Raw genomic sequence first — 16,226 nt, 5'->3', positions numbered from 1 at the left:
GTCATACACAGCATGCTCTACCTGTTTCTCCAAATGAGGCTGACTCAGCAGTTCTGGAATGAAATCCAAGCAGATGTGCATTGATGGGATCAGCGACACAGACACCGGCAAGAGCTCACTGGGATAGCCCTGCAGGGAGACCAGAACAGTGCAGCATGTAAGGATGGTTCAAGAACCAGCAGAGCTACATTTCATACACACAGATTATCACATCATGCCAAAGACAGTTAAGCACATTCTCACATATGCACAGTATGCACTACTACTAAAGGGAACACATGGTTTACCATAGTCAATTCTTGGACTGAAATTAAAAAGTATCTGTGGTGCTTTCCCAAACATGACAACAACTTCGAGAACATTAGCGAGTAGTGATCCAAACTACACTTCTGCAGCAATCGTTGGTTGACGTTGCCACCCCCTGTACTTTCATGCAGCATGGTCAGCATGAATAAAACCAACACAAACAGCCAGGAAAATAGAAGAGAAAATTTGAACTCTTCATCAATTATAAAAGTGGTGCCAAGACATTTAGCCAGTGCTATGTTCTTGCTCACCTGGAAATAAAAGAAAGTGTGTAAGTTGCACTGAACTCACCTTGTTGTGGCCAGTTTGTCAGTAAGGGTGTAAATAACCATTCATAGACAAGTTTACAAAATATATATGCATAAAGAAATAAATGAAGCTGCCTGGAGGCATATGTTCTGCTCAATGCCTTACAATTCTTTCATATTACAATTACAATTCTTTCAATTCTTTTATAAACCTGATCGCCAAAGACAGCAGCTGAATGTTCTCAATGGAACTAGAACTAGAATTCACAAGCCTGGGTTACTCAATGACATTATTGCACACAGATTAAATTACAGAACTCCATAAACTGTGTTAACGTAGACAAAGATGACAAAGAGAAAGGGCAGAATGGGCCTGTTTACTCTACACCAGTACTATTTCAATATAGACCAAAGGTGCAAGTTCAGCAACAAATATTTTCCACTGTTCACTCATTCCATAACAAAATGTTGCCTTTTCACTTAGGTTAGGTTTGGTGATACATTGAAATCGTTTAAATGGAACTGCTTCTTAAATGGAACACCATCCTCATGGTTGGTTGATTTTGTATTCATGCAATGCTCTTTGTAATATGTCTCAGTAAATGGAACTCCTGCTAAACACAACCAATTTCCTTGGTCCCTTGAGGTTTTAAAAAAAAATTATGGGGTTTTACGTGCCAAAACCACTTTCTGATTATGAGGCACGCCGTAGTGGAGGACTCCGGAAATTTCAACCACCTGGGGTTCTTTAACATGCACCTAAATCTAAGCACACGGGTGTTTTCACATTTCGCCCCCATCGAAATGCGGCCGCCGTGGCCGAGATTTGATCCCGTGAGCTCGTGCTCAGCAGTACCTCGTGCTCGTGCTCAACGGTAATAACGTTTATTGCTATTAGCAATAATGAACACTCGCAGAGGGACGTCCTCTCAGTAATAGTAGTAAATAGGCTTGCCTCGTTGCCTGGGTGGGTCACACAAACGAGATCACTCACGGGTTGCGGCAGGTGCTTTCGTCAAGGCGGCAGGTGTCTGGCATCCCAAGAGAGAGAGTCTCCCCCGGTGGCGTGCTTTTATGCCTTTTCACCTTTTTGCGAGGGGAAGTCCTTCTCGCCCACCGGATACGTTTCCCTTTCCCGTGAGCCGCGTGGGGGGAGAGGGGTACGCACGTCACAAGAGCGACGGAGAAAGGGAGGGCGCGTAGTGCCTCTCTCCCTTGTCTACACCGGCTCAACCCGTCCGCCACGTGCGAATGGGACGACGCGAGTATGCGGGAGGAAATGGGGGCGGGTGCTCCCCACAAGGCACGTCTTAAATAGCTCTAAAGGCCTGTCAACAACTTATTAGACGTGTACACTTATTAGACGTGTCGGTGCTCATACTGTGATAGGAGACGGTAGGTGCACGCGTGTGTAATTCCAGGAAACATTTCCTGTCCCGTGACAATTGCCCTTTCCAACTTTTGGCATGCTACACTGGGTAACAGCTGTATTGGGGCGAAGCTGACTTTCAAAACCCGGCATTATGCAACGCGTCATGCTTTCCACACTCTGAAGCCACTGGCGAGTATTACAAAGGCGGAGCCGGCGCCATCGCTAACAGCAGTGAAATGAGAAACATGGCACCGAACAGCAACAAGCTCGGTAGCGAACGCTGAAGTACCTAGGCCTAGCGTTGCTGCGCTGTGGCTACGTAGCTGCCAGCGCCGGCTCGAGGCGGCGAGATAATCAAAATGGCGGTGTTGGTGGCTTCGATTAATGCCGCTGGGACCTGCGCTCATGGCAATATGTCCAGAAAATTGGACGGCGAAGGATTTTTGCGTCTGAAATATTAGATGCCACGAAGGCGTCCGAATTATCGGGCATGTTTCCTACAAAAATTACTAGAGGGAACTCTGGCGCTGCAGTCGTTGTCCTACCATGGGAATGATGGGAAGTACATGGATTTGTCTGATCTTCATGCTTGTGGATTCAGACGTTCTTGTGGCTTTGTATATTACGCTATATAAATCTTATTGTAGTATATTTCAGGGCAATATATATATTCTTCGAAGTGCAGAAGATGCCGGGAATGCGTAAATTTGCTATTAATTGCAACAACTGAGCTTGTCCAGGTGGGCAAATCGAAACGCGCCAAGCTTCTCAAGGCACTGGTATGCCCGCGATAAATTCATCAAGGCGTTGCACTCGCTTGTCGTTACATGCCTCCGTGGCTTAATGGTTTCAATATCAGACTTCTGTTCTAGAGTTCCTGTGTCTGAATCCTGTCGTCGGACGATTTTAATGTTTATTTATTTATTACACAGTATATTGTTGAAAATGACTAGTTTACAAAGTCACAAAGTCGTTTGAAGCCAAAAGGACGAAGTTTATGCAAATCCATGTACTTCCCATAATTCCCATGCTGGGACAACCACTCCCATTACAGCTCCCGTAGACACTGCCGCCAGAGTTCCCTCTAGTAATTTTTGTAGGAAACTCTATGGCTCTTTGGGACCTTTCGTTACACTTTAGGCGACGTGGTGCTAAATGAGAAAACTCACACTAAAAAAATGGTGACAGACTAAAATAATGTTTTTCGAAGATGTAGATTAAAATTTAAAAATAACTTGTAAAACATGATTGCTTTAGTTGTATTATAAATAAAGAACAACCTTAATCTATAGTAACTAAAAAAATAAATATTTTTATCGTAATAGTGTTACAAGTCAAGGCCAGCCAAGACGAATGCCTAGCCAATCCAAAACAAGATGGTGGCGTGCGACGAGGCGGAATTCGATCCTGCTAGAACAGAATATCAGCAAATACTGTTCTGATTATTTCGTTAAAAGCTGTTCAACAGCTAGAATGAACTTCTGTGTCCTTTTTCTATGCATTATATTTTGTATTGTTGAAACCGCTGGCGTCGCGAGGCTATGCACTCGACCAGCAAAGTGCATTCTGTGAACGCACTCCGACCGGAGTGCACTCTTCTGCGAGTACACTCCGCTTGCGACATTTAGATTTGGGAAAGTGCACTGAAAACCAAGTGCACTCTCCGTAAGTGCACTTAATTTGCCCGCTTGACAGGGGTATAAGTTTCGCCATTTATTTTCACCCAGAAACTTTATTGCCAAAAACAAAGATACACCATGATATCATGTACTATAGACCTTTTCATCGGAAAAAGAGGAAAGAGTGTGCAGGGAGCGGTTATCATCCTCTTTCTCGAAAAAGAAAGAGAAAACGGGCTAACGCCGCAGTACGATCTCGCATAGTCACGCCGCACAGCATTTATAGATCTATAAACGCTGATGCCGCATGCTTGGACCATGCGCTATATATAGAACAAAGATATCTGTAATCCAGCACCTACCACTGCTTTGGATGGTAGCGCAGTTCGTAAACAGTCGCTTTGCTTGAATAGTTCACACTGTAAGGTATGCTGTTATTACTCACAAAAGCTATTTTATTCTTGGGTGGAAACCTCATACACCGAACCAAGTAGTCACGCAATGTAATCTCCAGCTAACAGTTTGAATGCTTGTCAAAGTATATCAGCACAGCTCCTATCATATATCAGAACGGTACCCAAGCTGTTACGATCGTTGCGTATGGTTCATCGCTCCTAAACCACAGCTTAGAACAAGAGGATAATACTGCAATAAGATCACATTAGGGAATGAAACTTTCAGAAATACACAATTGATCTGCGAGGCTGATTGTAGGCTGAAACATGCGTGCACACATCGCACTGCGTGCTCCGTCCGCCTCAACGCCAGCAGAAAGTCCGGCCATACCGACTTAAACCACTCAGAGAACATCTCACAGAACTGTTTTCCACGAAGAAGACACCACGTCATACTAAATAGACCGCACAAGCGCTAAAACAAACACCAGAAACTACCATCAAGCATATACCTGCCATGCAAAACGGAGCGCTCGCCCAAGCCAACATGCCGACTGCCCATAGATGGCACCACTGCGTAGCAATATGGTGGCGGCCATGAAAGAACAGTCTATACACCTTGCACTATTTTTCCATAGTCACCACCGACATTGAGACATTTGTCATAGCATGCAATCACTTTGAAGAAGACACTCTGGTAAAACTCGGTGCCCTGTGATGCAAGGCCTGAGCCATGACCTCTTCACCATACTACATGACCTGTAGGCGTTCATGGATGATGGACACACTAGTCCCACGTGGCCATTCACACCGGGTAACAGCACGCACTTCCACTGGCGAACATGTTGTCAGTACACATCTGTCTGCCATCACGATTTGTTCTCAGATAACCTCAGGCATGCCAGTCTGCTGCTACTCTCTTATTTGGTGCTCTGCGCAAGCGTCATTCCTCCTCCACTGACGCTCATTCAGTCGTTCAAGCAGCCACGGGCATGGATTCTTATGGCAATTGTTTGTTTCACCTGGTGTACCATCCTCTCTCTAAAAAAAAATGATGAAACTTAGTTTCGGAACGTCCCTCGTACATTTTGGTTGTTGTTGTTAGTGTTGTGTTGTCCAGGATATACCGTCAAATCTCATTATGACAAAACAGGATACAACAGAATAATATATATAACAAAGTAAGCGACATTCCCCTTGAAATTCCCGTAGATATTCGTATTGCAGTATCCATGTAATAAGGGATATATTAATGAAGTAATGGATATAATGAAGTAATTCTGGCTCCCCCTTCAACTTCGTTATAACAAAGATTTACTGTATATCCCTCAAGTTCAATTTATGTTGTTTTGTTGTCCCAGAATATATATGTGGATATATATACTATATACTAAACGTTATATACACATCACTTGCAAGCTCCAGCAAACTTGCTTATGACCTGTCCTTACCTCTCTCTCTTATATAGCACGGCATGCTGGCTGACAAAGTAGTGCCAGTGAGGGCACCTTTTTTTTTGTGTGCAATAGAACAATAAGTTTCAACATAATACCTGTACATATTACGTTGGCTCACAGGTGGCTCTAAAGCACATAGACCTCTTAATGGAATAGCACATCATATTGAATGGCTTCTTTGGTTTATTTGAAACCTAGGGCAGCACCGCGATGCATAGAAAGACAGGATTAACATCCTTACTAACTTCTCTAGTGAAAGCTAGCTCTAAGGGACACATGACATGCAAGTCATGCTAAATAGCAACAATATAGCCATGAGCCCACACTCTGCTAGCCGACAATGAAAATAAGTTTTGCACCTGAAAAAGAAACCCATGCAGCTGTGCCACCATCATTTCATACACAGCCATATTTACAGAACCCAAATTCAACAGCTTCAATCAAACAAAACTAACTGCAGTTGGGAGGATGTGTTCAGTGAAGTTTTCTCTGTGGTGTTCGAAGGTTTGGATGCTGCCATTGGCAACGGCGCTGCGCCGCATTTCTGCCAGGTCAACTGCCGTGACTGAGGACAGTTGAGGGAAACATTTGTCGCCGAAATCTGCTGCGCATCTCACGGATTGCGATGCATTGTTTTGTCTTGCTGGATCATCAAAGCTTCGCTTGAACTGATTTTCGCAGTGCGTAGGAGCTGCATTACCTTTAAAAATGCATTTGAACACCGTAAAAGTCAAGAGTACATTATATAAGGTGGCATTATTATACAACCAGAGGATACCAGAATGAATATAGGATATGACGATGACATTTTAGAGTCAAATGTGTCTTCACTGTAATGAGCCTAACCATTATGATGGTACAACAGAAAAAGAATAAACTAATAATAATAACAATGCAGGCAACATCAAGCATGCTTCGTGATGCCCACAAACCTGGAAATGAACTAGTCGAACCAAGTTCGGATCGGCGATGAACATTTGGTGCAGGTGTGTGCAGACAAGAGTACGCACCTCCCGAAGGTCTGTCAGGAAGCCATCGCTGGCACTCTGCACAAGATTAATTGCACAGCAAGGTGTCAAAGCAGGCACTCAGTATGTACAGCTGGCACCAAAAATATTTTTCCTAGCAGGCAAGGTTAATAGATGAGGTAATGTGTTCACAAGTTATCTTACAGAAATTCTTGCTTGGAGCAGAGTGTGAACAAAGACATGTGCGCTTTTTGCCAGTACTACGACAGCTTGTTTACAAACGTGAAGCTTGTCTGTAACCCCACTGACTGCTGCCACACTGCACAATGACCAGCATGGCACAACTGCCACCCCTGTCCCTACATAAGCAGCCATCAGCGAGGTCTACGCGCATTCAACGAATTATGAAGGGAAGACATCAAAGACTGGCTTGAGAAGTGTGGCAGAGTCGGCGCATTTAACAAGTAAGATGGGCTTGTAAGACTGCTTTGCTTTATTCCAGAAGGTTCGTCATGTCCCAATGAAGATTAAATGCAAGCACTGCACTCACACTACAGGCTACCTGTAGCTCTAACCTTCACGGGGACAATAACTTTGTGTCCCCTTATCTTCCTCTTCCCAGCACGACCCCCACGTCTCCTGGCTTTCCTGCAGCACACACATGCAGCAGCGGGAGTTGTAGTTTATGCAGCTGTAAGGGATGGTATGCGTGCTCCTGTGCTAGCACCATCTGACGAGGTCGACAGCTCGAGCAGGAGAGGAAGTTACTCGCTCTACTTGGGCGTAGGTATGTGCAAACCAACCGTGGCGCTTATTAGTGCACTCTGAGGGACTGCCACACGAAAGGCTTGAGCTTAGGAGCATGGCACCAAGCATTGGTGAACATTCGCCCAGTATCCCTGCGTGGCAAGTTTAACGCCCTCGATTCCTCAGCGTGTCTACACTGTACACTGTACATCAGCTAGTTGGCACCGTTGTATAAAAGGAGCAATAAATGCGTCTTTTCTAAGTCTGCACTAGCGTGTCAAACTTGTTAAGCCGCTCATCGTTCAAACATGCAGAAAAGGTGGCGTGACGCACTAAGTATACAAGCAATTTCTCGGCTCGCCATCAGCACGGTAATTGACTGTGCATGAATCGCTCGATTGCAGGGGTAATTACCTACATATCCCTACTTATGAATGTGGAAGTGATGACATCTTCACCAGAGGTGGGGGGAGATGATTGCGCACACCATTTTGTCAGGTCTAAACGCCTACGGCAAAGGACCCACAATTACGAGGACTTATCAAGCTGTCTACGACCTGCACGGAGACAGTGCCGACAATTCCCTAAAGGGAGAACAGCCGAGCCGTCGAAAGCTCATAAAGGCCAGTGTAGGGACAGCATAGGATTTGACAAAAGCGCTCTTTTGACGGAGTGCTTGTTAATTGCCGGTTAATTGAGAGCGGCCTGCGAACAAATTATGCAGAAACGTGACAAAAATTAGAGGCAACCGTGCAGCAAGGAATCACTAAAAGCGTGGAAATAGGAGAGAGAGAGCCGTAATGGGAAAGAGTGCCAAACGCTTGCCTAAAGTCTAACAACTCTGCAAACACGATTAGACATAACCCAGTAGGTAGTTTAAATTCAAATGCAACCTCACTGGTTAGGGGAATGTTGAGGCAGGCCAGCAGTTGCCGCCTCCCCTTTTTTTTACTGTTTACTGAAGTGTAACTGAAGACTGCCTGGAACCCATTCCTTACAGTCTAGGCTAAAGTGATAAATCAGTAAAGGCCAAACTAAATGTACGCTCGCCGGCGCTTGAAAGCTCGTGTCCCTGTGCCTGATGCATGCACAGATGGCACAGGATATATTGTACGCATCAAAGCGCGATGTGAGCACAGATATTGTCTCAAGTCAAATCAGTCTTTGGCTGCCTCAAAAAGTACAAGACAATGTCTACCAAGGCAACAATAGTGAGCCATGTGGGCACCCGCTGGCATGCATCTTGTAGGTTCAAACCACCGTTACTCGCGTGGCGCAGCAAACACAAGGCGCATGGGCGTGAGCTTTCGCGTGCCGACACGCATATGTCTAGTTTGGCCTTTTAAGACTTCGTACGATACAACGCTAGTCTGGGCCGTAATGACTTGGCGGTCAAACAGTGAAACTCCGTTGGTCGTATGTAATGACAGTTATCCTAGGCTCTAACTTAGAGAAATGTAGAAGAGTAAAGCACTATTTACTTGCGTGTTTTTCATCACTGTTCTTCTGCAAACTCTGCATTTGACTGCGTAAATATTTTCACTGCAATATATATCCAAGTTTGTTGCCTCCAACGTGCCTCCTGCATTATCTATGCCGATTATCACCTTGAAGTGACTTGATCAAGTTCAAGAAGAAAAAACAAACTTTACTTGCCCCTTGTTGCCAAGAAATAACAAACCCTCTCCCCGCACCTTCTCGGCATCGGTAGGCAGGCAGCACTCGAGCAAGATCTGGACGGCAGCGCTCTCCTGAGCGGCCACCAGGGCCAGCCGCAGTTCCTCCCGGTCTTTCTCTGCCTCTGAGCAGCCCTTGTCGAGCCCCGGTGGCGCCGCCGTTCCCCCTGCCACCGCAGACGCAGGAAGTGTGGTGGCGGGTGGAAGCTGTGCAGCACCAGAGGGAGTTGACAAGATCGGGTGCTCGAGCTGGTGGTGGCTGAGATGTGTGCGTGACGCCGCCAGCAGGGCCCGAAGCATGTGCAGCACCAACTCCAGCACAGGGGCACACCTGCACAGATTTGATTGATTGATTGATTGATTGATTGATTGATTGATTGATTGATTGATTGATTGATTGATTGATTGATTGATTGATTGATTGGGTTTAACATCCCAAAGTAACAAAGGGTCTTTGTACATTGCAGCCTTTGGGCAACATTTAGGAACTGGGTGTTTACTTCTTGCTGCTCCTTACTAAAGCACATTTGTGGCGTGCCTGACATAACGAGTAAATTAAAGGGAAGTCAACTGTAGAAGCAAACCGTACTGCGATAGCAGAATGTTTGTAGGCTTTTTCACAGCAGCCATTGCCTGGCACCTTGCCCCACTTACTCACCGCCCTCATCGGCACAGATATAGCAGGTGGATTTTGCACCACTTGAAGCTGCTTAAAAATTAAATTAAATTATGGGGTTTTACGTGCCAAAACCACTTTCTGATTATGAGGCACACCGTAGTGAGGGACTCCGGAAATTTCGACCACCTGGGGTTCTTTAACGTGCACCTAAATCTAAGTACACAAGTGTTTTCGCATTTTGCCCCCGTCGAAATGCGGCCGCCGTGGCCGGGATTCGATCCCACGACCTCGTGCTCAGCAGCCTAACACCATAGCCACTGAGCAACCACGGCGGGTGCTTGAAGCTGCTTGACGATACCGATAAATTTACACTAGCAATCAATGAAGTCACCCGGGACTGTGCTGCTACCGTATTTACTCAATTGTAGCACGCAACGAATTTTTGCAAACTTAAAGGAACTCCTGAAGCACAGCTTGGTGAAGAAAACACAGTCCCCGGATAGCGTACACTGCTGTGAACATCTCAGCCAAATTTTGCAGTCGTGCATGGTGCTCGGAGCTCGTAAGCAGAGCGCAAAGTCAACTTTTTCTCAAACACTCTCTTTTTGACAGAAGCCTGCTCCTCACTATTTTTCCGGATGCTTTATTTTATAATATAGCAGATTCCCATATGCAGCTGTTATTGGCTGCTATAGTAACACTATAGTGTTACTGTGTATATTTATTGATGCAGTTTAATATATAGGCTGAAGTAAGCAAAAATGTGCTTTTGAATTTTAATAAGAATTACGTACTCCTGAAAGAAGCCGACGATCATCTGGTCACATTTGGCTGCGGCCGCCCGCGTAGGAATTAGGCTTTGGCCGCCCTGTTTATGGGTGTCGCAGCGGTCAGGTGCCACTAAATTAAAGTAGTTTTGAATACTCAAATAGCCTCGAACCATGCAAAACATAAGGTCAGACCACATGCACGCATTCAAGAAGAAACGGGAGCACCGCAAAGGGCATCTAACGCGCCTCTTGATTGCCCGTAACTCTGCTTCTGCTGAACGAACTGAAGTACTTTTTAAGGAAAAGTATTTCTGAAATAGTCTGCTTTAACTTAAAATGCATTTCTCAACTTCGATAAAAAGTGATTGAGGGCCCCTTTAAAGTAAGAAAATAAAAGTGAACCTTAACATAATACCGGAGTCAAATGGCCACTTTCGCGGACCACATCGAACATATCGGTCACAGACCGTATCGAACTTTCGCACTCAATCCATATACTGGATCAAGCGCAAAGCAGATCAAAATTCTCGACTGTGATTGGCTCCCTCCTGTAGGTTGAGCAAAGGAGCCAAGTGCGACTGAAAAATTCAATTCCAATCGTGTCTGATCCTGACAGAAAGTGCGCCGCGTGGCACCCGTATAACCTGCTGCCGATTTTAAAAAAACATACATGGCATGCCCCGCACATTGGCGATCAGAAAAAATAAGATGCGCAGGATCATGGCCGCTAGTTAAAAAAAGAAGTGCAGTCTGCCACATGCATCGAAAACACTATGACCCGCCTCGGAGCCACGAGTCAGGGACTGGTGGCTCGGAGATCTGGGATCGGCATAGAAAATGCGTGAGGAATGAGCTTTGAGCGCCGTCGCCAGTGGAAATCAACGTGTCCCCGTCACCTAGACTTAGTGCCGTTCAGCCCAGCCAAGGAACCAAGAAGGCAACTACGGATCAGACATTCGCTCCCATTGTAGCCCACCTGACATGGCAGGCCGCACGCTTTTTTTTTATCCAGTCGCCGTGGCATAATTTACTTTCACAGAGGGGAATTCTTTTTTAATGAGCTGTCATAATGAAAGCACCACGCTGTCGTCATCACTTGCGAGTCACTGGCCACATATATCGAGCACATAGGTGTGGTATTCTCAAGCAATCACATAGATACTGCTATCACGTCGTCAAAGTGATAGGACTCGCCGAAGTATGCGGCCGACAGCGTTCCTAGTACTGTGCAGTGATAGCGAGCTTGGCACAGCACCAGAAATGCTGGCGCCCTATTACGACATCGAATTCAGTGCCAAGAAGTGCGCAATCTCGCGCAAGTGATAGCATCCCCGAGAGTAATTGAACAAGAATACCACTCTAGATCGTAATCAAGCACAAAATGAACCTATAGCAACTTTCTCAAAAATGTGCTCTGTAGCTATTTTGTGTTGGCGATGACAGGGCAGCCGACTGCTCGGACGCTATGCCACTAACATAGTTTTGCTTTCATATCCAGTTGTGGCGCACAGGCAATTTTCAGATCCATTTTCTCTGAAAAAAGGTGCAAGCTAGATTAGGATAAATACAATACTCAAAACATAAATAAAATTCTGGAAGCGCAGGACTCGCACAACAAACCGCAGATGCAGTCTTTAGAACTCAGTGGGATGGCTTGGCTTGTCCCGTGCTGTGGGCACTTCCAGTGACTACTGGATTGGCTAGGCTTGATTACAGTGGAATCTCGATAAATAGAAGTCGCTTAAACTGAACTGCCTCTTAAACGGAACACCATGCTCATGGTTGGTTGGTTTTGTATTCACGCAATTGTATTCAGCTTTGTCTCTCAGTAAATGGAACTCCTGATAAACGGTACCAATTTCCCTGGTCCCTTGAGGTTCTGTTTAAAGAGTTCACTGCAGTTTCAGTTTTGTGAAGGCACCGATAATATGGCCAACGACCGTGCCAGTACCGTATCAAAACAAAACTAGTGCCCTTTCTGGTCAAATCTGTGGCCAAATTAGCATGCAGTCGTGCAAGCAGAGCCCAAATTATCGAAGAGCACACTGTAAGGTATCTGAACTTTAAGTCGTTCTTATGCATTAAGTTTATGGGACCAGTGGCAGTGCTGCGAAAATGTCCGAATTATTGGTTGGCGACAGTATTTCACTTATGAAAGATTAGCTGGCATGAATTGTGAATGCTGGAAAAGTTTTGCAAGACGATATCTTCTGCAGTTTCCAGCCTTACTTTCATCGATATTTGTGACTTCAAAATGATTTTCAAAGTGCAAAGATGGGAGTGTTGGCAAATAGCGACATGCTGTAAAGTTCGAATTTTATTAACCCACTCACCGGAAGACACGAGTGTCACATCGCAGGACATGCAGAGGGTCCAGCACAAGGTCATCTAAGGTAAGAGGTCGCATGCGACAAGGTAGGCGCAGAGCGTTGGCTGTCAGCACCCAGAGTCGACGAGGAAACACTTCGTTCAGTCGCCACCACACCTGTTTTGCTCGCTCCATCACCTGAGGGCAAGACAGCAAATCACAAAAGCAACTTCAAATAAATCTTGGAAATAATCTGCAGCAATAATCACAGCTTTCAAGCAACTGCTTTCACAACATGCATTTCAGAAATGCTAAGCTTCGTAATACAAACATGACTACACATAATGTGGACACTAGCAGTAATAAGCACGGAAACTGCTTCATTAGATTAGATAAGTTTAAGAGGTACAGAGAGGTGAAGAGAGGTGTACGCACCCCATGAGGCTCAAAATGCTATTCTCTGGCTACCTATACAAAAGGCTTCCATTAAACTCCAGTTAACTCAATTTCTCGGTTGCCCATACATTTCTATGGGCCCAAACTTGCAACATTTTGATCCAGAACTTGGCCTCCGCTGAATAGTTTGAACTTGGCTGAGGTCACCACATATGTGCCGACCCCAATGGTGACCACAGTTGGTGACTTCGCAAGCGGCAGCGTCCTTCTTGGCAACGTTTAGGGTACAGTGGATGCGTCGAGCACACGTCATCTCCAGTTGAAAACACCTATTTTTGGCCTGCCCAAGGAAGATTATAAAGGGAAAATGACAGCTCACAATGAATTTGAGCTACAGCCAGAATGAGCTATCAACCTATATTTGTGAACAAAGCCAGCAAACATACCAAGCTAATACTTTGTCATTCTTGCCGTAAAGCCAGTTTGGAGATTATCCAGGAATGCTCTATAACAAACGCACTCAACTGCACTGAGGACTATGTTGTTTGGGGTGCAGAGGACGCCCGCAAAGCATCCAACGAGAAAACTTCTTGGCAGTTTTGATGAGGATGCAGCTTCTAGCATCAACTAGCAAAATTTACTAGCCGATCTTGTGGTAAATAAAGGTGTGTTGTGCTCAAAGTTTTTCCTTTTTCTAAAAAGGTATGGGTCGACCTACATTTGAATTGTAATTTTTTATTTCTTGGCAAGTTCAGTATATCGATGTCGACCTATATTCGTGCTCGACCTACTTTTGAGTAAATACTCTAGTCTAAGCATGGGCCAACGTCCCGTTTGCAATTGTTGCCAAGTCATTTGAGAAGTGCAAACTATCAAACACATTACGGACCGTACGGAGGACAACGTGTCGTGGTTCTTCATATACAGCAATAAAGTGCTATCTGAGAGTGATGAAAATGGACATCAAGTCAACAAATTTCTATTTCACAAAGGTAAAGTTTGCTGGTTTCATCTTTTTCTTATTGCCATAAGGCATGCTACGTTTTTCTTGCTAAAAAATTCAGTGCGTGTTTGATTTCTAATTTGTTTAGGAGCTCTAATGGCCTTACTACATTAGTTTTCTACTTTGATTCCATAAAAAGTGGGGGTGGGTGTTGGATTCTGGGGTACTTTAGAATCTGGGCTAATACTGCCATATGTGTAAGTTATCTGTTTCGACACTTTTTCTGCCTCTAGTTTAATTATGCCTGCCGGTTAATTCGGCCAATTACATCGCTCCCACCAGGATCGAATTAACAGAAGTCGACTGAGCTTTGTTTCATACCTAGCAGGGAATGCTGCGAAGGCTAGACAAACTTCTCTCATTGCTCGTATTTTGCAACCGAAAAATAGTTCATCACACATGAAGATAAAGGTATGCATCATGTAACTAATGTAACATCATGACATACCGTTATGTCCCAAAATATAACGTCTTGGTTCCATGGAAGAATTCACAGATTTCTTCTAAAGAAGCAGAGTGACACATTTCCGTGACTGGCCACCACAGCATACTGCTTGCACTCATGACCAAAACAAAGCATGTTGCATATTAAAAGCACAAATTTGCAGAAATAATACGTGATTTGATGTAATCTTACACCCAGAAGTTATTACTGTAATACAGTGGAACCCCGATTACACGACTTTCTCGGGACCGCGAAAAAGCGTCGTAAAATCCGAACATAAATTCTGCCTATAAAAATCATACTTTTTTCGCGAGACAGATTTACGAGAAACTTCAATGTAAACTACTAACATACTTTGCAGGGCTTGGAAACCCAAATTACCAACAAAGTAAATGCGATAAGAATTAATGCTGAAATACAGCTACCAATCATGCTTTATTCAAACGAACCTTTATTTTACGGCACTCCACTGCCTACTGCCGTGAACGCCACAGATCGCAATGTTGTCGTTGGCCTCCATATACTCGGCAAAGGTCATGGTGAGGTTTAAACCCTCGAAATTGTCGTCGGCGAAGCCTGCATCAGCCTCGAGTGGCATCGAGGTTGTTGCGTCCCCAGCAGAGGAGGCAGTCTCTCGCTTAAAGCCACAGTTCTTGAACGAGTTAGCGATTGTGTTTTGCGACACTGTGTTCCACGAACTGGCAATAACATCCATGGCGTCGAACACAGTGATCTTTTTCTCCGACTCGCTGCGCTCCATAGCTGCCAGCCGATGCTGCACTAACTGCTCCTGGTACCCTTGCTTGACGCACTTAATGATGCCAGCATCCAGCAGCTGCAGCCGGCTTGTGGGGTTGGGTGGAAAAAAAACAACCTTTATGTTCCTCAGGCTGGACGTATTGGGTGGGCGGCATGGTGCGTTGTCCATGAAAAGCAATATTTTCCTCGTCTTAGCACCGATTTTGTTATCCAGCTGCTGAAAAAAATTGCTGAAGAGCGAAGATGTCATTCATGCCTTTTTGTTGAAGTTGTAGCTGCACGGCAGCATCTTCAAGTTCTTAAAGCACCGTGGCTTTGCAAACTTTCCAACAATGAGCACTGGCAGCCTCTCGGAACCATCCTCAATAGCACAGAATAGTGCTGTCACACACTCTTTACTGTGCTTGCCACCATGACGGCTCTCACCCTTAAACGCAAGGGTTTGCTCAGGCTGCCATATGGTAAAAAATACCACTCTCATTGGCGTTGAAAACGTCGCAGGGCTTGTATGCAGCAATCATCTCCGGCAGCAACTTCATCCACTCATTCACCGTCAAAACGCCTACGGAAGTGCTTTCTCCGCAGGAGTGGCTGTACACAATCCTGTTTCATTTCTTAAAGCGATCCAGCCAACCGTTCGATGTCTGAAAGTCGTCGATGCTCAGACACAATGCCACAAGGTCCGCCTTTTCTTTTAAAATGGCGCTGTCAATGTTGATCGCAGGGCTCTGTGCTTGATGCAGCCACTTGACGAGAACATTTTCTAACTTCTCATCCCGTCCTTCTTTTGCCGCTTTCCGCATGAGCCCGAATTTGTTGGCATTCTGCAATATCACCGCTTTGTTTGCCAGGATCGTCTTAAGCCTATCCTGTTTGCCAGGATCGGTATCTAAGGTCCCGGGCAATACTGGATTTCCTGGCTCCATGCCGTTTTTACGCTTCCTCGATAATACAGTGCAGTCCACTTATAACGATACCACATATAACGATATATCGGTTATAACGATGGGTCGACATGAGAGTGTCATTTTATGCATTAGGTCTATGGGGAGAAAAACCATTTATAACGATAGGTTATTCACCGCATATCGGATATAACGATCAAAATATTGCCGCCCAGATGGCTTTTCCCGTGCCA

At 45.1% G+C, this 16,226-nt stretch overlaps 1 protein-coding gene across 1 annotated transcript in view; it reads right to left on the bottom strand.

Moving 5' to 3' along the window:
* Window positions 1–16,226, bottom strand: part of IntS2 (integrator complex subunit 2) — a 59,289-nt gene that overhangs the window by 5,734 nt on the left and 37,329 nt on the right. The window contains exons 15-18 of the mRNA XM_075686029.1: window positions 12,511–12,683; window positions 8,807–9,119; window positions 6,330–6,443; window positions 22–129 (exon numbers count right to left, since the gene is read on the bottom strand). Of these exons, the coding sequence (XP_075542144.1) occupies window positions 22–129; window positions 6,330–6,443; window positions 8,807–9,119; window positions 12,511–12,683 (708 nt within the window). The remainder of the gene's footprint in view (window positions 1–21; window positions 130–6,329; window positions 6,444–8,806; window positions 9,120–12,510; window positions 12,684–16,226) is intronic.

Source organism: Dermacentor variabilis, chromosome 3, assembly GCF_050947875.1.
Source record: "Dermacentor variabilis isolate Ectoservices chromosome 3, ASM5094787v1, whole genome shotgun sequence".
Classification (NCBI taxonomy): Eukaryota; Metazoa; Arthropoda; class Arachnida; order Ixodida; family Ixodidae; genus Dermacentor; species Dermacentor variabilis.
Note: the sequence above shows the minus strand (reverse complement) of the source record. Positions and strands in the feature narration are given on the sequence as shown.